The following is a 21,576-nucleotide window of genomic DNA, read 5'->3' as shown; positions in this document are numbered from 1 at the left end:
AGAGGGAGGGAGTGAGGGAGAGAGAGTGAGGAAAAAAATGAAAGAAAAGAAAGAGAAAGGGAGGAAGGGAGCAAGGGAGGGAGGGAGGAAGAAAGGGAGGAAGGGAGGAAGGAGGGAACCAGGGAAGGAGGGAAGGAGGGAGGAAGGAAGGGAAGGAGGGAGGGAGGGAGGGTGGGAAAGAAAGAAAAGAAAGCTTTCCCAGAGCCTCGCAGCTACTGAAAACCAGGGCTGGGACCTAGACCTGAAGCCAGGTCTGCTGCTTCCAAAGCTACTCTAATCACCATATTCTATTGTTCCTACAAAAGTCTAGTTTACCCACAATGCACCTCCTGAAATGTAGAGTCTGGCTTTGGAGAGAAGTAGGATTTCTTTTTTCTGCCACTTTCACTATAAGAGACAGAAAGCATGGTAATCAAGTGTTCTGAGCCAGAGTCCCCAAGTTCAAAGCCTAGCTCTGCCACTACTGGCAGAATAATCTTGGACAAGATACTTAATCTCTCTCTCCCATAGTTTCTTCAGCTATCAAAAGAGTATGATAAAAGTATCTGCCTCTAAAACTAGTATATTAAGTGACTAATACATTAAGCTGAACCATGTGAAACTGGTAATATTCTACCATATTTAATCTCCAGAAAGGGCAATTTCATGTCTAAATATTTAAAGTGCTTATTATAATAGTGCATGGCACACAGCAAGCACTATATTAGTGTTAGTTATTATCCTTATTGAAAATTGCCCCAAGGGTTTGCCGTATCTGGGGTATAGTAGGGGCTCAATAGTTGCTGGCGAATTTATTGAATGAAGTAGAAACTGGGATGCCCAGGAAACATCTGGGGTAGTCTGGGCTATGAAGACCCTCCAGGGTCGGGAGGAAGGCAGGTAGGGCAGGGGAGGAGGTTAGGGTTCTTAGATTTTAATAGATTTGAGACTCTCTTAGTATTCCCCTGGAATAAGGCGGGAAAGCTCAAAGCGAGAAGGACCCATCCCATAGGTCCAGTCACCCTAAAGTTTTTGTCCTTTGGCTTCTAAAGAAGCAAAGAAGAACCCTCAAGGCAGAGGCAGTGGGGAGTTAGGTCTTATGGTTTGCTTGTGTCTTGCTTTTTTTACAGCTAGAAATAATGAGAAAAGACAGACAAGGGAGAGCCTCCCTTCCAGCCTTTCCTCAGCTGCTGGTGTTTTTCCTTCCTAGACCACTGTGTGAGAGGAAGGGGAAAACGCAGAAATAATGGTGGATCTTTAGGAACAGAAAGACCAATGTTAGAGGTTAGATGTAACAGAGTACAGAGTAATATTTACCCAGGTGTGGCAGTCATATCACTACATGGCTATGTGTAGCATGTGGACAATTCTGTACTACAATAGTTATGTTTATTTCAATGTATCACAAAAATCTTAACACATTAAGCTTTTTACTTCACAGATACTACCTTGGGATGAGGCTAAATGGATTAAAGTTTTTAAAAAATAGATTGCTATTTTTTCTTTCTTTTTTAATAATATTCCTTGTTGCATATATGACAACTTACGGGTTGCAAAAGAGGATTTATTTTTTCATACCTGTCTACTATAAGTCTTTGTCCACAAGTCAAACAAAAGCAAACACAAGTGCTAGAAAGGAGACTGATTTTAAAATGTAGTTAAGAAATAACAGTCTAAGTGGAGTTTAGATTTCATGAAAACCATGAACGCAGTAAATGATGACTATGGTTAGGGAAGCACCAGAAATGCAGTTAGGATACATCTATGTATTCCTGGCTCTGGATCTTTGTAGCTAGGTGACAGTGGGCAAGTTATTTAATCTCTCTAAGTCTCAGTTTCCTCATGTGTAAAGTGAGGATACTTGCTACTTCAAAGGTGATTTTTTTTAACGATCAAATGAGAAATGTCTTAAAAGCAGGTAGTAAGAATTCAGTAGACACTGTTTATGACTATTATCATTATTATTAGCTTGGCACACTCCCAGACCTCAATTAATTGTCGTTTTTTTAGATAGAAGTTTTCAAGCCATTCTTTCATTCAAATAAATATTTCTTAAACACTACTGTGTTCTAAAGCTTATGCTAGCTGTGGGGAAAGATTTGAAAGAGGGAAAGGAAGACCTACTCTCACCTCTCAACGTGTTCATGGCTCAAAATTTGGAGGGGGAAGTCAGGCATGGTAGCTGTAATCACGCCTGTAATCCCAGCACTTTGGGAGGCTGAGGTGGGCAGATCACTTGAGGTCAGGAGTTTGAGACCAGCCTGGCCAACATGGTGAAACCCCGCCTCTACTAAAAATACAAAAAAATTAGCCAGTCATGGTTGCAGGCACCTGTAGTCCCAGCTACTCGGGAGGCTGAGGCAGGAGAATGGCGTGAACCCAGGAGGCAGAGCTTGCAGTGAGCTGAGATTGCGCCACTGCACTCCAGCCTAAGCAACAGAGCAAGACTCTGTCTCAAAAAAAAAAAATACAAAAATACAAAAATTAATCAAGAGTTGTAGCACGTGCCTATATTCCCAGCTACTTGGAAGGCTGAGGCAAGAGAATGAATCACTTGAACCTGGGAGACAGAAGTTGCAGTGAGCTGAGATGGTGCCACTCCACTCCAGCCTGGGAGAAAGAGTGAGACTCCGTCTCAAAAAAAAAAAAAAAAAAAAAAAAAACTGGAGGGGGAGTAGGATGATCAATATATAAGTGATTGCCATGTAAAACCATAAACTCTGTAAGTGGTGAGGTTATAAAATATCCAGGGAAGGCCAAGCGTGGTGGCTCATACTTGTAATCCCAGGACTTTTCGAGGCTGTGATGGAAGGATTACTAGAACTCAGGAGTTTGAGACTAACCTAGGCAACATAGTGAGACCACCCCCTCATCTCTATTAAAAAATTAAAAATAAAAATAATTTAAAAATAATAACTTTAAATGACCAGGAATGGTGGCGCATGCCTGTAGTCCCAGCTACTTGGGAGGCTAAGGTGGGAGGATCACTTGAGCCAAGGAGGGAGACAGCTGCAGTGAGCTATGATTGCACGACTGCACTCCAACCTGGGTGACAGAGGGAGACTCTATCTCAAAGAAAATAAATAAATAAATAATATGATAAAATGCCCAGAGAGCATGCAGGAGGATATCAGCCTAGAAAAATCCTGTCAGCCACTGTGGTCTAGGACCTGCTCTGTGAAATGTGTTCAGTATAACTGAAGAACTGAATTAATTTACATTTAACCGTTGAAAATTTAGCATCTGAATTGAGATGTGCTGTAAGTATAAAATATAAACCGTATTTTGAAGACTTAGTGCAAAAAAAAAGTCTTTTTACTGTCTCATTAAAGATTTTTATGTTGATTTTATGTTGATAATATTTTGGATATATTGAGTAAAAGGCATAGTATTAAATTTTTTTAACTTATTTAATGTGGTTACCAGAAAATTTTACATTTCATAAGTGGGCCAGGTGCAGTGGCTCACACCTGTAATCCCAGTACTTTGGGAGCCGAGCCGATCACCTGAGGTCAGGAGTTTGAGACCAGCATGGCCAATATGGTGAAATCCTGTCTCTACTACAAATACAAAAATTGGCTGGGCATGGTGATGCATACATGTAATCCCAGCTACTCAGGAGGCTGAGGCATGAGAATCGCTTGAACCTGGGAGGCAGAGGTTGCAGTGAACTGAGATAGAACTGCTGCAATCCAGCCTGGGTGACAGAGGGAGACCCTTTCTTTAAAAAAAAAAAAAAAAGTCATAAGTGGCTTGTGTTTTATTTCTATTGGACAGTGCTGATTAGAGCAGAATGCAAATGACATTCACAGTAGAGAACTCCAGATGATGTAGACATTTCAGAAGAGACCCAACTTCGGTTACCTTGGACAATTCTTTCTGACAGATCTAGAGCAAAGCTTAAAGGATCTGAGGCACGGATTCAAAGGCTGTTTCTGGGGCTGCGGAAGAAGAGAAGTGCCTCTGAGGTTTCGTCCTAACTACAGGACCTTGCTAGAGTTGCCAGATTTAGCAAACTTATAAATTAAAACCTGGCAACCCTAGACCTTGGGTATGTTGTAGAACTGCAACAAGCCTCGTTCTCTTCATCTTTAAAATTGGGATAAAAAGTAACTGCCTCGTGAGTGTCTTGCAAAGCTTACATGAATCGAATGAGACTAGTAAGAGATGCATGAAGAAAGTTTAACCTAAAAGAGCTAAGAAATTAAAACAAATTGGGGGACTTTCCAAACGTGCCTATCTTTCTTTAGCTCTGAGCATGCAGGTAAGGGAGATCTCTCCCAGGCCAGTGTTGAGGGAGACACCAGCCCCTACCTGGGAGATGTAGTAGGTTAGGCCTGGCTTGGGGACTTCCTTAGAGTTAGGATCAGGCATGGCAGCATAAGCCATAAGGAGGAGGGGGACACATCATGACCATGTCGAATGTCATCACAATGCCTTGTATAAGCCAGAAATGCCACAGCAGTCTGCAGTGCTGCTGCCAATTGACAGAATCATGTGCCTTTAGCACCAAAGAAATTTGTGTGACTTGAGTGTCACATAAAACCCTTAAAATTAGCTCCCTTGGGATTGGCATGGTGGCTCACGCCTGTAATCCCAGCACTTTGGGAGGCCAAGGCAGGCGGATCACCTGAAGTCAGGAGTTTGAGACCAGCTTGGCCAACATGGTGAAACCCAGTCTCTATTAAAAACACAAAAATTAACTGGGCATGGTGGTGGGTGCCTATAATTCCAGCTACTCAGGAGGCTGAGGCTAGATAATCACTTGAACACAGGAGGCGGAGGTTGCAGTGAGCCGAGATCGCACCATTGCACTCCAGCCTGGGCAACAAGAGTGAAACTCCATCTAAAAGAAAAAAGAAAAATAGCTCTGTTAAGTAAATTGTCACAAATTCAAAATAAGTCTAATTGTGTCATTTATCTAATTACAGATGAAAATGCAGTCCCTTATAGATGCAAGTAGTTTACATTCCAAAAAGAAATTATCCTCCCCCACCCCACCCTAGATTAGCTCTTTCCTCACAAGAAGTTGACCATATTGACATTAAGCATATCAGAGGCTGAGGAAGACTGGCCCATTGCCCAGGTTTTCATTCTCTACTACCTAATCCGGCCCTAGGAGATAGAACTAATTTTTTTAACGTGATGTTTCTTTCCATCAGAATCAAGTTTTTAATGTTTCAGGTTAGCTATGTGAAATCCACTTAACTGAAAACCATTTGCAAGAAAGATCAAACCCAATTTGCTAATACAGGACTTTTTTTATTTCTGAGTTTGAAAAAAATCTTGAGCTAACCATGTCAGAAATTAAAAATTGAAAAGGACTCTGGCAGCCTCCCCGTGTGCCTAATTTGGCTTTGCTGAACAAATGACCAAATTGGAATGAGAATTACATACAGGATTTGCTCAACATCCTTACTTCTTCAACTCATTTCTCACTCCTAAAAAAGCACCAAGTTCACATGCAGGAGGGAGCATGTCTACATTGACCACAATGGCGTCAGACCAGGTAGAAATAGAAAAATGGTGATTTTAGATTCTAGCTGTGAATAAACTTCTGCAGTAGAAGACGTTTGTCATAGAAACTCAATTTAATGAATTTAGGATCAGAAAGGACCATAATTTTATTAACAGGTTATTTTGTTCATGCCTTATCTTGCAAAGAGTAGTAATAAAAATAGTAGTGGGTGAGAGGAGGAGGCTTCTCTGAAGTCCACCTCATTTTGTCTTAAATAAGGCATTGCATTGCACATAGACACCTGAATTCTCTGTCTTTCTTTAAGGAGATGGAAGAGGACAGTAGAGAGAGCACCAGAGAGTCCAAAGATCAAGGTTCAAATCCTGGCTCAGTCAGCCATTAGCTGATATGACCCTAGACAAGTCATTTCACTTAAGTAGGGCTCAGGGTCACCATCTATCTATACAGCAAAAGTCTGGACCAGATGGCCTTTGAGGGCCACCTTAACAGTGCCTCTGCCATTCTAATGTGACACAGAAAAGGAAACCACAGTGGTTTCTCTGAAGGAGGGGGTTCGGGCAAATGAGAGAAGAATACCTAGGTGAATAGAATCCCAGTCTTCACTGATGCTCGGTGTTGAGCTGATGGTTGTCAGCGGATGGAGTGGTACTCAAGAGCTTCAGATGTCACACGGCTCAGGTTCAAATCCCACCTCTAACACTTACCAGCTGCATGTTACTTCAGCACTCTGAGCCTCAGTTTCTTCATCTGCAAAATGGGAGAGCAATATATATCTCATAAAATTGGTAACAATTGCTTATCACAGAGCTTGGCACATGCTAAGGGCTCAATAAGATCGCCATTGTTACAAAACAACCCAAGACCCAGCAGGAGGTGAGATGTTTCTTGAGTGCCTCCTGTGTGCCGGTTACCCCCAGATCGTCACCACTTTTGCAGCTTCTTGACCCTCTAAGGTCAGTCTGAGCAAGAAACACATGCTTGGCTCTAAAACCAGCTGCCCCGCCTACCAGCCCTGTCAAAACCTTTATGCCTCCACTCCTTCCTCTGTAAAATGGGAATCATAGTTCTTACCTCTAGGTTTACTGTAAAGAGCAAATGAGGTGATGCGTATACAGGGCTTAGAACAGTGGTTGACACTGAGTCAGTACGTCACAAAAATGTTAGTTGTTATCATAGCTAAGGAAAGTGAAGTTCAGAGAGGTAAATCTGTTTGCCCAAGGTATCCGCTTGTACGTAGTAGTGCAGAAATGTGAACTCTGATTGACATGAACCCAGCATATATATCCCAGAGATCCAGGATAGGGAGCTCTTTCTTCCTTTTACCTGGTTCCTATGGCCCCTCCTGGCCTGTTCCCCCAGTTTCAGAATGGTTGGCTGTGGACTCCAGAGTTCAGAGCAGAGGGCTCACTGGGAGCAGTTTGTTGAGGGCTGCTGGGGACTTGGGAAGGGAAATGAAGCCCAACCCTCTCCTCCCTTGCTTGCTGCCACTGAGGGGAGAAACATGCCCTAGGAATGGAGTATCTCGGGTGTCCTAATTGGCACTCTCTGACCCCCTTGCCACTCCTCCTCGCAGAAGGCTATTTTTCACGAGAGAGTTCTTTCTCTTTGTTCCAGCGCGCATTGCACATCTACCGATCAATATGACATCTTATCCTCTAAAACATTCATGATGTCTGCTTCCTAGGATTCCGGTGGCCGCATGCCGTGTGCAGCCTGCATCTTCTTTCCTTTGTAGTTGGTGGTCTCACGGATCTGCCTCTCTTTAACGGGGCTGCTGGTTGCCATTCTCTGAAGAAAGACAAATATTGTTTGGGCTGTCAACAGTGAATGACAAGCTCGGAGGGGAGAAAGATCCATTTAGGTGTAGATGTGTGGATTGTGGGGATGTGTTTCGTTATCAGAAAAGCTCTTAAAATCCCAGACCATGATTTATTTGGTGAATAAAACCTACCGATATTATCATTCTCTAAAGGTATTTTGATCACATGGCTCCTTTCTTGGAGAAAGAAAGGCTTTTATTTCTTACCCAGGAAAAAATCGCAGCAGGAACGGGGTGGTCTGCGGTAGGAAATGACACCCTGTGTGGCTAACGGCTCCAGGCATGTGTTTATCTGCATGAGGCTGAGCTGACTTGGTGGACAATAGGGTGCCTAACTAGCATTGCCAGTCAGGTACGTTCCTGGCCACCCCGCACAAGGAAAAGAAAGTGGCTGTGAGCGCATGGGTCTGTCCTGTGTATTGATCTGCCCAGTGATGATGAGAGCTAAGGGGTGTGGTTAGAGGTCACCTCTGCACACCAGACGCCACACACTCACAGTGTCAACAGCACCCACCTGCAGTGCACCTGCAGCAGCGGGTTCCAGGAGACAAGGGGAGGGATGCCGCCAGTCGGGGAGCCCCACGCATCCTGAAGCTGCAAGGAGCCCCGTTTGTTTTCTGCAAACACAGCAATTGATTAATCTCGTACCACCTCCCACTCACTGTACCATCCTGAGCCTGTCATGAAAATACATTAATGCTCTGGTCTTTCCCTGTGGATTCCTCTTGTCTCAAGAACACACTGCTCCCTGGTCCCAGAGCTGCCTCACGCAACTATCACCTTGTTCTCATGGCAGACAAGAAGGAGGGGACAGAAAGCCTTGCTACTTTTGTGAGGGGCTAGAACTAGGAAGGCAGCAGGCAAAATCCCTGCTGAGGACAGTTTTGGGACTGTGGCTATAAGATTTGAGTGCCTGTAAAGAGATGAATGCAGGCGAGTTTCTCCAATGCCCCCTCTCATTTTGATGATCCTGCCACGATTCTTGGATTGTATCTACCTCTCATCTTTCCTCTTCTCTGTAATTCCTGAGCTGTAAGCTTTGCAACCATTTGGAGCTGGAACCTGGAAGTTGGACGGAGGCTAGTAAGTTTTCAGAACATTCTCAGGAGATAGGTGCACAAATCCCATTACCGTTAAAGGGATTTGTGGGTGTAACTTCCATGCGGTGCTTTGAAAATTCATTTCACTCAGTGTATTGCAACACTGTCTGGGAAAAATAAGAGAAATCACTTCACCAATGTGGTTAGAAAAGGATTTTGGGTAACCCTTTAAGATTTAAATTTTTAAATTCCTTTTAAGACTTATGCATTTCCAAGAATGTTATCCCACATGGTTTTGTTTGCATTGCTTCTTTCAGGCTGAAGGTAATTTTGGCACTGACAGCATTCCTAAAAATAATATCATTAATACGTTGCAGTGGGCCCCCTCCTGCCTGAGGAAGAAGCACTGTATCAACTGCATCCCCAAAGGATGACAAGCAAACTGACAAGGAAAAAAATCACCAAACGTGTTGTTGACTGGCCTGATGGCAATTGAAGTTGCCTAGCAGATTTATTTTACGTTGACAATGGTGGTTCAAGTTAAATAGCAAACTAGTTGCTGACCAAGGACATATTCATAGAGACTAAAGGCTGCTTACAAAGGAAAGTGTGTATTCATGAGTGAACCTTGACAATGTTTAGTAAGTAAGTGATTCTGTAGCCTGCCTGTCCTGTTCAGTCTTGGCTAAGTAGTGGTTCACTTGGAAACCTCACAGGGCCAATGTCTTCCAGTGAGAACTCTGAATGGAGTCTCTAGGCGAGCAGCATGGGAATTCAGAACTCTGACTCTGAAGTTACGTGTGTCTGGGTCTAAATCCCAGATTTCCCACTTACTGGATGAGTTGTCTTGGGCAAGTCACTTAACCTCTCTAAGCCTAAATTTCTTTATCTATAAAATGTAGATTATATTACCACCTCATTGAGTGAGAATGAAGAAGAAAAAGTGAGTTTTCATCCTTTTCAAAATCCTCCAGTGTCATCCCTTCTCTTCCAAACAAAAGGCAAAGCTCCCCAAAGGCAGCTACTCCTTCACCCTACCTGTGCCTTCACCTGCCACTGCCCCTTCCCACTAACTCCGCTCCCCTTTGGCATGCTCTTCCCCAGACATTAGCATAAACTGCTTTCTCCTTTATGTCTTTGCTCAAATGTTACCTATCACAAACGCCATCCTTGACCAGACTACATTAAATGAAAAAAAGAAGAAATTTTCAATTCATCCCCCACTTCCAAGTGCCTCTGAACCCTAAACCCGGCTTTTCACTTCCGTGTTTAGTTTCTACACCTGCCCCTAGGATGTAGGTTCCGTGATAGTGAGGATTTTGTCTTGTTAAAACTGCTTTACTCCTGGTGCCTAGGACGCATCTGACACCCAGTGGGTGTTTAGTAAATATGTGCTGACTGGTAAATTATGAATACATTATGCTGAATGCAAATAAGGAAACCAATACCTGGCACACGGTCAAAATGAATGTTAATTGTCACTATCACCATTGAGTAGACTTACTCACATGTGTTAATTTTCACTGCTGATTGCAAAGGGGCCTTTGCAGGTTGCCTGTGCAAGTTCAGGGTAAGCAGTTGTGCATGTTAGCCCTGATTATTCCACTGTGGTTCTCTCCTCCCAGCAGTGGCACTTTTGGAATTGGTATATTTCCCCCAGGAGCCCCAACATTGTTGATTTAATTGGCTGGTGCAGAGGCAGGGAGACCCAGCCCTGACCCTTTCTGTCATCTTACCTGGTCTCTGAATGAGCTCTGTCATCATCTCTAAGGCCCTTGTGAATCTGATGGCATGCTGAGCCCCAAGACCCAGCAGGCATGGCTTTCTCCTCCTGCTCCCTAAGCTCTGCGTGGCCTGAAGTCTTCCATTTTCAAAGGGAAAGCCCAATCTCCTCCTCGGGTTATGTATCGACAAGCCTGATCTTTAAAGGCACCCCCTGCTCCTGGGGACCTGCTCAGCAAACACAGAGCATCCGTGGCCTCCATGTTTGCCCTCTTTGACAAGCGGGGGCTGAGCAGCTCTCTGGGAAGTATTGCTGACATATTGATTGACTCTCTTGTCAGGTTGATCCTCTGCCAGCCAATGAACACAGAAGGTTCTAAGTGGCACCCAGCAGGGCCCACACATTCCCTAATTACTATTTCAGACAACCCCCATTCCAAGCTGCCACTTTTCTGGCCCTATAATCTCCCTGTCCTGTGATTGCTGGAGAATCCTCAGTTACTTGCAACCAACCCCGCTCCCTTTCTCGGGCGTCACTCCCTTGGAGTATTGCCTTTGGAACCCACCTGGCACAAAAACACAGCAACTTCAATAAGAAAATATCACACCCTCACTCCATGTAGGTCTGTTTATTATCCTTACTGAAATCGAGGATCTGTGTGTGGTCCCACCATCCTGTCTTGGTTGCCTTTCAGAATGCCACGAAAGTTTTCTCCGGTTAGCCAGAGGGATACTCTCAGAGTTTGGCTGCCTATTGTGTTTTAAGTGGCTGGCTTCCCAGCTACCACCTGGATTCCGTGAGTTTCCACTCAGAGTCCTTCCCCATCCCATCCTTAGTGACCCATGGAGCCCGAGGGTCTCTCTGAAGCAGAGCCTGCCAGATCATGATGAATTGTACATTTTGGCTGTCAGTGACGGGGAGGAATGTTAGGGAGAGGTCCTCCCAAACTCATTTCACTTTTGACCCTCAGATGATCTGGACCAGACCTTTTGGGATGAACTGCTAGAGCATTCAAGGTAGGGCGGGAGAGGGAACCACCCCAGTGCATCCAGGATCTCTTGAGGAGTCCAGCATTTATGTGAAATCTTGATATGAAGCAGCAATAACTCTGGCTACTCTGAGGTTTCTCAGCTTTTTTTTTTTTAATTAATTAAATTTTTGTTAGAGATAGGGTCTTCCTATGTTACACAGGCTGGTCTTAAACACCCGGCCTCAAGCAATCCTCTTGCCTCAACCTCCCAAAGCGCTGGGATGATAGGCGTGAGCCACCCCATCCAGCTCAGCTTTCTAAGTCTGGTTCTGAGAGTAAATTAAAATTGGAGGTATTATGGCATCACATTTAAAGTGCTGTTTTTTGTTGTTTTTCATAGAAACAAATACAGTGGCCCAAAGTATGTGCTAATTCTCTCTGGCTGAGTTTCAGAAAGGATCCAATAAAACCTAAAGGAAAGCACAGAGATTTGCTGTATAAAAATGCCATTTCCTAGTTTCCTTATGGGTGAAAGTATCAGTCAAAGTAGCCTCAGACATGCTGCTGTAACAACAACCCCAAACTCTCAGTGGCTTACAACAGTAACAGTTCGGCTGGGCGCGGTGGCTCTCACCTGTAATCCCAGCACTTTGGGAGGCCGAGACAGGCGAATCACAAAGTCAGGAGATCAAGACCAACCTGGCTAACCCGGTGAAACCCTGTCTCTACTAAAAAATACAAAAAACTAGCCGGGCGAGGTGGCAGGCGCCTGTAGTCCCAGCTACTCGGGAGGCTGAGGCAGGAGAATGGCGTGAACCTGGGAGGTGGAGCTTGCAGTGAGCTGAGATCGTGCCTCTGCACTCCAGCCTGGGCGACAAAGCGAGACTCCATCTCAAAAAAAAAAAAAAAAGAAAAAAAAAAAAAAAAAAAACAGTAACAGTTCATGTCTTCGCACATGCTGTATTCTATCACTGGTCAGCCATGGCTGTAGCCCACGTCATCTTCATTGAAGACCCAGAATGACTGTGTGATAAAGTATGTGTTGAATTCAACAGGATAAAGATATCTAACCTCTCTCAGGAAGGAGTGTGGTCATTCACCAACCCCAATGAGATTATTATGAGTTTTGAAACAAAGATGAGGCTTGCTGAGACTCCATTGCCCATAGAATCTGTAACCAGATCACTGTGAAATATGAAGCAGATAGCCACCTCCCACAGTAATTTCCTTCTGATTCTGAAATCCCCCTGTTCTCAAACTTCACAGTCAGTAGTTTCCTCATCTGTGAAATGGGGATAATAGTACCTACCTGTGAGTCTTAAGATAATGCCTTTAGAATGTCTACTATGGTACCTGGCCGTAGAAAAGGTTCAATGGTGGCGGGGCGCAGTGGCTCACACCTGTAATCCCAGCACTTTGGGAGGCCGAGGTGGGTGGATCACAAGGTCAGAAGATCGAGACCATCCTGGCTAACACGGTGAAACCCTGTCTCTACTAAAAACACAAAAACAAAATTAGCCAAGTGTGGTGGCAGGTGCCTGTACTCCCAGATACTCAGGAGGCTGAGGCAAGAAAATGGCATGAACCCGGGAGGCAGAGCCTGCAGTGAGCGGAGATCGCGCCACTGCGCTAAAAGAAAAGGTGCAATGATTGGCAGCAGGTGTTGATATACTGATAACTAAAATATCCTTCCGTTTGCAAACTAGTCCATATTGCTACCAGCACTGTTTTATCCCATCTTCTATGCCTCTGATTATGTATTTTTTAATTTATAAGCATATAACATCCTACAATCCAACCCCCCAAATCTGCCCCCCGTGTATCATTATCTATTCTAATAAATATTGATGGAGTGCCATTTATATTCAAGACACTGTCAGATCTTTTGGGGGTTGCAGATGTGTAACCTCTCTCTGGCCCTTAAGGAGCCATTATTCTACCTGTACAGGGAAACCTTTATAAAAGGTAAAGGGAGAGATTGATTGAGAGACTGATTTCTCAGCCCAAGCCATAGAGCAAATCAGTAGCAGAATAAGAAATAGGGCTCTCATTAGTCAGGTAACTCATTTACTTCACAGCTCCCTGGGGTCTTTATCCTAAGGACACTTTAGTCCCTCCCCACAGGCCAGAGAGAACATCTCGCTTTCTTACTCAAGTGAGAGAGAAGGAATGGCTGATAAAAAAAAAAAGTGCCAACAAAAACCTATTTCAGACACTCACTCCCAAAAAACAAGAGAAGGTGGTTATACCTCCGATATAATTCTCACTTATTTACTTAATGTTCAATTCAACAACAGAAAATATGCCCAAACTTGAGTTTCATTTTTGTTGCGTTGCTTCTTCTGGAAGGACAGGTCTCATATTCAGCAGATTTGGCTTTTCCCCTTCTCCACCTCCATCTCACTTTCTTATTTTTCTTCTCACTCCTGGGAGTTGTCTGAGAAGTTTCAGGTGTACTCTGACCCTAACCCTTTTCACCTCATCTGTCGTTTTCTTATTTTCAGGATACTTTTAAAAAATAAAAATAAAAAGATGCTATGGAACCCAAAACAAAGAAAAATGTGGGGAGGGGAGGCAGGAGGGAAGGCATCTTTGGAAACAGAGGAAACACAGTTGCAGGGATGTCTCTTCCTGTTCAGTGACATTAGGGGATTGCTTGCTTGCTTTTCTCCCAAAGCTGACGGTTGCAATATGTTCTGCACCTTAGAATGGCAAGATTGAGTGCTATAAGAGCAGAGCAGTTTTGACAAGAGTTTGAGATGGGGTGTTGGGGAGGTTGTCATCTTTGCCTGATGGGACCCACCGCTACTTCTGTAGATGTGAAATCAAAGCTTTGTTAGGCCTGGGTTCCAGCGGCACCTGCAGTACCTGTCAGTGTCTGTCTTAAGACTCTCCTTGAAAGAACTGCATCTCCAGTGCAGCTGCAGCTGGCCCAAGGCAAGCTTCAATAACCCAATAGTATCGTTTTAAAAAAAACATTATTTTAAAATAGCTAATTCCTTGGCTCCCTTCACCTGGTAATTACAAATCAGAAGCTATCGTTATCTTGAAGCCACCACGATTAGTTCTCATTTCCTGACCTCTGTACAGTGAAAATATGTCATTATTGGAGGCAGTGGAATCTGGTCTCTTCAAGTAAGTGACCTACATATAACGGATAAACTGCAGGAGAAAATTAGGTGTTACCTTGATGGAAAGTGTACAGTAAATGTCACTTACTCTTATTACTATTTATCATCTCAAGAAGTTGTAACAGTGGGCCTTTCACTTTAGAGGAATATATGGAAAGAAAACATGGTTCTTAGATGGAGAAGAGTGTACATGAAAAGCACACACACACACACACACACACACGCAGACACCTTGCCGCCTTCATCTGTGGCCATCAGTCTGAGCTGTATTGTTTGAAGATAGGTTTTTAACCTTAATAGAATGCAGTCTGACTTTAAGTGGTGGTAGGCATGCAGAATTAATTGCTGTGTGAACAATTTCCTAAGCATTGTTAATTGTGTTTCCTACGGTTAATTGTTTCTCCCATCCCCACATCAGACTCCAAACCTTTCCCTGTCAACAGCCCTTTCTCTCCCGCAGCGGTAGGAATGCAGCAACAGCGTCAACCTGTGTCCAGTTGAAATGCCAGATATCATTTGGATGAGAGACATGCAGGGGAATAAATTCCTTGCTTATTCTCAAATGAAGCATCTCCTAGATAAGGGCTTTGAAACAATACAGGTGTTTAGGGTTTGCTTTTCATTCCACTCAGTAGAAACAACTCACCAAGAACCATCAGGGATAGGGCTGTGTTACGTTTGCTAAACTCATGGTGGGGAGTTGACATAGGCAGGATGACAGGGAAGACCAGAAGTTTGTTTGGAGGCTTGGGGTGCCCATGGGAGTCAAGACGTCTGCGGATGTGCTCAGTTCCTTAGCACAGAACAGGCAGTACTTCAGAACTCTGTTTCATTCCATACTCTGCTAAAGTGAGAGCGACAGAGAGAGAAGGAATAGTAATGTTTTCAGAAAAGGACCCCATTCCACCATCAACCCGCCAAGGTTTTTCTGCAATGCGCTGAAAGGTATCCACTTATCATGAAGAGGGGTGGAAAGGAAAAAAATTCTAAAGTTTGAAATAGGGAGGTGGACCAGTACCACTATAGATGCTGCTGGCCGCACTGGTAGTTCAGAACAGGTACCAGCAAACAGGTACTATTTGGGTAGCCTCCTTTGAAGCTGACTTACTTGTGAATGTGTAGTTTGGGGAAAACAATGCTTGTCAATGCCCCTAGACTAACAGTCTAAAAGCAACTGTGTCCAGCGTGTAGAAAAGGATGGATGTGGTCGAGCAGCACTCTTTACTGTGATTCGAAAGGGCTATTTTCGCTTCCACTGTGGCACCATTTGGAAGATCTGGGCTGTGTTTTCTCCTCCCTCCTCCGCCCACTGTAAGGGATCCTCTCCCCCTGAGACTGGGAGCAGCAGCACCAGAAGGGGAGACCTAACTACTCGGATCTCTGCTTTCTGTATTTAGCTAATCCCTGCGGCCTGGGGCAAGCCATTTTTGACACAGCTTCCTTAAAAGGCAATCGCTTGGAAAAAGGCACCTGGCCCTCCCCCTTGACATTTGCATTGCTGAATTATCTATTCATATTTTCATTACTTTGTCTCTCCTGCAGCAATGCATCTGCTCGGACTCAATTGGCAACTCCAGCCTGCAGATGGGCACACCTTTAACAATGGGATAAGGACCGGCTTACCAGGAAACGATGATGTGGCAACAATGCCATCTGGAGGCAAAGGTGAGGTTACAGCTGCTGCTTGCCCTCTTGAGGTCACAGGAAAATTCCGAGCTCTCGCCAGCTGGTTCAGGTTTTCTAACCCAAATCTTGGAAGGTATGCAAAAAGGAAAAGAAAAGGGGGGAAAAAATCGTTGCCTTTCATAGGTGCCCCCGTTAAAAGCTGTTTGCTGTTCCTGTCTGTTAGCTGTGTTTGGCTGGATCACTTAGAGCTGGCGTGGTGCCTGGTCAGAACAATGTGCATACCTATGCTATCTGCAGTAACTGGCATGGTCCAGAGCTACTTGAAAGCATCCCAAGGCCTATGCAGAAACAGCAGCCACAGCAGCAGCTGGAGTGGCAGCAGCAGCAGCAGCAGGAGAAAGTCCTGCCTAATCAGAAGGCAGAGAGCAGCAGGCAGCACATGCCATCAGACTGGGTCTCTCTCCCAGGAGGAGAGATGCAGCCTCCCTGGGGAGGAAGCTGCCTGGCTTGGCATGAAAGAGAAAGGCTCAGAGCTGCTCTGCTTTGGGGGAGAATAGAAAGGGGGAGAATAGAAAGGAGTTTTGACAACTCGGCAACAAAGCTTCTCTTCTCAGAACAGTGAAGGGGACAATAGAAATGTTTATTGAAGAAATCAGGCAACTGTATCCTTGCAGGGAAAAAGTGCTAACAAGGTGCTAAGAAGGAGGAGAGAAAACAGAACCATGGGGTGGGGGTGGGGGAGACTGGAGCAATTAAGACAGAGCAGCCAATGGAATGGTTAGCCAGGCTGGCACGCAGTGAGATACGCTCAATTCGGGATGGAAATGGCGAGGGAGAGATTGTATGAAAGGATTTCTCCAACATGCAAATTTTCCGTTCTGCCTTTTAGCATCTATAGCCACCTGACCCCCACATTTTGGAAACACCCTACAGGGATATTTCAAAGAAGGAAAAGGAAGCAGCATTTATTAGGCATCTATTGCATGCCAGGCTTAACATTGTGTAACTTTAACACCTTTAAAGGAAGGAAAAATGTCTCTGAGAAACTCGGGCCCAGAAGGTTAGAGGAACTTACCCAAATAGGTACAAATTTGGACTCCGAGTTGTGCCCTGTGTGTCTTTGGGCAGGAGGTTGGAGCTTTCCTTCAAGCAGTCATTTTCCACAGAGAAGATTCCAGAAATCATCTGCCCCCAGAGGTGCACATTAGTCATCCTGAGATGCTAATGCTGCTTCAATTATCCTCCCCAGAGCTGTCCTAATGCTTTGAGGATGACTTTTTTGTCTTTTTATCCAGTCTTTAAGAATCGCTGTACTCATCTGTCATAATCATAACACTAAATTACCTTTAAGTAAGCATGAAAAAGTTTTATCTGAGGATGAAATTATATGCTTTCCATTATCGGGTAAGTTAAACTAGACCTAAAACTGAAAAATATATTTTGCCTTAACTGACCATGTTCTGCCTTAACTGACCAAAAGCCCAGAGCCAAATGTATTGACCTCAGATTTGAAACCTGGTCACCTCCAGTACTTGACACTGTCTGCTCCTTCAGTTTTCTCTAGGGCAATGGTTCTTAGCCATGGCATTTTTGCACCCCTAGAGGACATTTGGCAATGTCTAAAGACTATTTTGATTGTCACAGTTGGAGGGGGCATGGCAGGCATCTAGTGGATAGGGGTCAGAGATGCTGTTAAACAACCTATAATACACAGGACAGCCCCCTGTGATGAAGAATTATCTCCTTTCAAGATGACAGTAGTGCTGCCCTTGGAAACTCTGCTTTATGGGGTCTCCATCACGTTTTATCCATAAATGTCCTTTAATCCACAAGTCAGCACCTCATCCCTTCAGAAGAATGCAGAATACACATGTGAAATGAATATGCATATTCTATCATTGGGCACAGAGAAATTGTTTATATGTGTATACATTCTGAAATTATATACCAATGCTTTTTGAGTAGTGTCCTTCATAAATGGGAATTTATTATCTCTACTGGCCTCCATAAATTAAGGTGAAGATCAAGCACTCCTCCCATTTGTGATAAGCCTCTATTTCTGCCTCTGCTCCCCACCAGCTTTTGCATTGCACACCCAGAGAACAAGTCTTAAGAGTACAAGAGTTATGTGTCTCTAAATTAACAAATGAAGAAACACTTTCCATTGTGTCTTTGGAAAGACCAGAATTTTTCCCCTTATGTGCAACATGCTTTTGAAAATGTTGTTGTATAAGTCATATAACATTACTAGTTCAGATATTTTCCAGACAAGTTATGTGACAGACAAAATGTTGTTTTGTTTTGTTGTTTTGTTTTGTTTTGTTTGAGACAGAGTCTCACTCTGTCACCCAGGCTGGAGTGCAGTGATGCAATCTTGACTCACTGCAACCTCTGCCTCCCCAGTTCAAGCGATTCTCCTGCCTCAGCCTCCAGAGTGGCTGGGACTACAGGTGCGTGCTGCCACGCCTGACTAATTTTTTGTATTTTAATGGATATGGAATTTCATCGTGTTGCCCACACTGGTTGCGAACTCCTGAGTTCAGGCAATCCTCCTGCCTCAGCCTCCCAAAGTGCTAGGATTACAGGCATGAGCCACCGTACCCAGCAGAGACAGACAAAATGTTTGCCAAATCATTGTCCAGTGAATTTTATCAATAGAATACTCAAGAAAAAAGTGTGAGAATTTAAAATTGCTTAGAGTTGAAATAAAATTTGAAACTTAAAAAGAGATCAGATCTCTTCTTAAGTTGTTTTAAGGTCTGACTTATAAAATGACTAAAATGTTTTCAGTTTTCTCAGTCTACTCGCCTATTTCTTTGATCAAAAGTGAACTTAGGTTTGAATTTGTATACCCAGTGACCTCCTGGCTCCCCACTCCCCAATTCTATACATTTAGATAACCTGAATCAATTCCAATTGACTACTTTTCCAGTGTTTCAAAGAGACAATCAAGATATATTGGCAATAAGTTAATTAAATAACACCCCCTCCTTTTTTTGGTATACGATATTCCTTCACTCCAATGTTTTAATCAAGATACACCACACATTGCCAAGGAGGATAATCTCATTAAGCAATTACTGGATAAGTATCCAGCAGAAGCAAATTAAAATGTAAGCAAAACACAGGCATGTGAGTCCCATTTAAGATGGCACATCGATAGAGATTTCATTACCTGGTCTTTAGGAGTATTTACATTCTTCAGGTTTGGGAACAAGTCTAATAGACAGGGCAGCCTACACACTCTGATATGTTAGTGGAAACAAAGCACTTGATTAATTAGTTGGGAGAGTACATTCTTTGGTCTTTGCCTTTCCCTTTTCCATTTGTTGTTGTTCGAGCCTTATTTTTCTTTCTTCCGCTCTCCTTCAATTAAACCTTAACATGAATGGTTGTTGGCTTTCACATCAAGAAGAGGGAACACACAGTCTGCCAGAATCACTCACCATCTTGTGTGTATTTCTATGTTAAAAGGAATGAACTCATACATCTTCATTACAAGGGCATGGAGAACTTTCTCTGTAGATCTGGGATTAGATAAGCCTTGAGAAAGACGATTCAATACAGTATTCTGACCTGGTCAGATAACATAAGGGAATTCAGTTTGATTGGCCAGGCCCAGGAAAAGTATACAAGAGATTTTAAAGGGCACATCATACGTACCCAATTTGTGCACAGATTTTAAGAAAGAATAAACTCTCAAGTATAGAACTGCATGGATCATTCTCAAAACCTATCACTCATTTTAGATTCAAGTTGCCCTCTATATCAGGGGTCAGCAAACTACATCTCATGGACCAAATTTGGCCAGCTGCCTGTTTTTATAAATCAAGTTTTAATGGAGCACCACCATGACTACTACCTGTTATCTATGGCTACTTTCAGAATAAAATGGTGGAATTGAGTGGGTACAACAGAGACTATATGGCCCAAAAAGCCTAAAATATTCACCATTTGACCCTTTAAAAAAAAAAAAAAAAGTTTGATGACCACTCTGTATCATTCCCAATCCCATTTCCACTTTTCTAGAACTTTCCCTGTAACTATCCAAGTTATAGGAGACCAGAAGAGGAAGATCAAACTCCCAAAACATCACTTCTTCCTTCTTGAGCAAGCCCTAGTTATAATATGTTGGTAAATTTGCATTGGAAGTTGCTCTGTAATATAGGATTTTGGAGCTGGTCTGGTGGATAAAAACACCAGCACCATCACTTAGCAACTGTATGACTGTAAGCGGGTCATTTGTTCTCTCCCAACCTCCAATTCCTCATCTGTGAAATGCAACTCCCTCATAAGCTTGCTGTCCATCATAAATGATGTGACCCTTATAAAACACTGCTTGTGGCATCAGGCATGTAATAAATGATCCACGAGTCTTAGTTGTTGTCACTGATGTCATCTTTACATCTCTCAGCTGGTCCATTTAACAAGTTTCCATGGCCTGTCACATCTTTTGAGAGGGTATATTTTCCAAAGGTGAAGACCAACCTGGTGCAGTGACTCATGCCTGTAATCCCAACACTTTGGGGTGCTAAAGTGAGAGGATCACTTAAGGCCAGGAGGTCGAGACGAGCCTGGGCAACAAAGTGAGACCTCGTCTCTATTTTTGAAAATATAAAAATAGGCCGGGTGCAGTGACTCACGCCTGTAATACCAGCACTTTGGGAAGCCGATCATGAGCTCAGGAGATCAAGACCATTCTGGCTAACATGGTGAGTCCCCATCTCTACTAAAAATTAAAAAAAAAAAAAAATTAGCCAAGAGGGGTGGTAGGTGCCTATAGACCCAGGAGAGAGTCAGGAGACTGAGGCAGGAGAATGGCATGAACCCAGGAGGCGAAACTTGCAGTGAGCCGAGATCATGCCACTGCACTCCAGGCTAGGTGACAGAGCGAGACTCCGTATCAAAATACATATATACACACATATACACACATACATATACGTGTGTGTATATATATATATAAAAAATAAAACTAAGGTGAAGACTGCCTTCAAAATATCAAGATAGACAATACCACTTCACCTTTTCCTTTACCTTCTAAGAATTAACCAAGCCCCAGATGAGGATTTCTTCCCAATATTGGCTTGATGAGGTCAGTAGGAAGCAAGTCTTCCTATTCCAAAGGGTACACCAAGTTGGCCCCCTGCACACTGCATTATTTGTCTCACTGCAGCTTGAGTTCCATCACTGCCAGCCTGTCTGTTTTAAGCCCTACCATTCTCGGTTTATAACTCAGCTGTAAACATTTATTTGTGCCTGGAGCACATTTCCTTCCTACCCTTTGAAAAAAAAATTAGAATTTCCAGATGGTATGCAAGTTGGAAAAAAATGGCAAAGACTGTTATTCTGTTTAGAAACATGTTTTTCTACACTTGCCCTTTCAGCAAAAACTTCATAATGATTTTTACTAGTTGGCTTAATGCATGGTACTAGGAGCCAGATTAGCAGGGAGGTTGGTAAATTCTTCCGCTGGCTCTCATCAGTCTCTCAATGAACACAGCCCAGGGTTTTGAAATGATCACTTCCCTATATGGGGCTTTTCCAAAGTCAGTGAAGTTCCCAGAAGGGCAAAGGGTCATTATGTTTGAGCCAAACACCCCATTACTGCACGTCTACTGGCAAATATACCAACATCCTAATTACCAACCCAACAACTCCCCTCCTTTAGGAGGCCATGCTGTTCTCCATTGTTGCGGATGGGTACAACTTACATGCACTTATACTGGTGGACTTTTGCTTTTGATTGCCATCCATAGCCCCATGCTAAATTGCATAGTTTCTGTTGTACATAGCATCATGGTGGCTT

At 43.5% G+C, this 21,576-nt stretch overlaps 1 protein-coding gene and 1 pseudogene across 11 annotated transcripts in view; one reads left to right on the top strand and one right to left on the bottom strand.

Moving 5' to 3' along the window:
* Positions 1-21,576, top strand: part of TENM2 (teneurin transmembrane protein 2) — a 702,758-nt gene that overhangs the window by 463,407 nt on the left and 217,775 nt on the right. For 9 of the 11 annotated variants that reach the window (XM_038009398.2, XM_038009393.2, XM_008015241.3 and 6 more), the window contains one exon: positions 15,684-15,806. The exons of the other annotated variants lie outside the window; for them this stretch is intronic. In XM_038009398.2, coding sequence (XP_037865326.2) covers positions 15,684-15,806 — 123 coding nt within the window. The remainder of the gene's footprint in view (positions 1-15,683; positions 15,807-21,576) is intronic. 11 annotated transcript variants of the gene reach the window in all.
* On the bottom strand, positions 1,496-1,610 carry LOC119618343 (small nucleolar RNA SNORA40; annotated as a pseudogene).

This window comes from Chlorocebus sabaeus, chromosome 23 (genome assembly GCF_047675955.1).
Source record: "Chlorocebus sabaeus isolate Y175 chromosome 23, mChlSab1.0.hap1, whole genome shotgun sequence".
In the NCBI taxonomy this organism is placed as follows: Eukaryota; Metazoa; Chordata; class Mammalia; order Primates; family Cercopithecidae; genus Chlorocebus; species Chlorocebus sabaeus.
The sequence above is the reverse complement of the archived record's forward strand: the minus strand, read 5'-3'. Positions and strand labels throughout refer to the sequence as shown.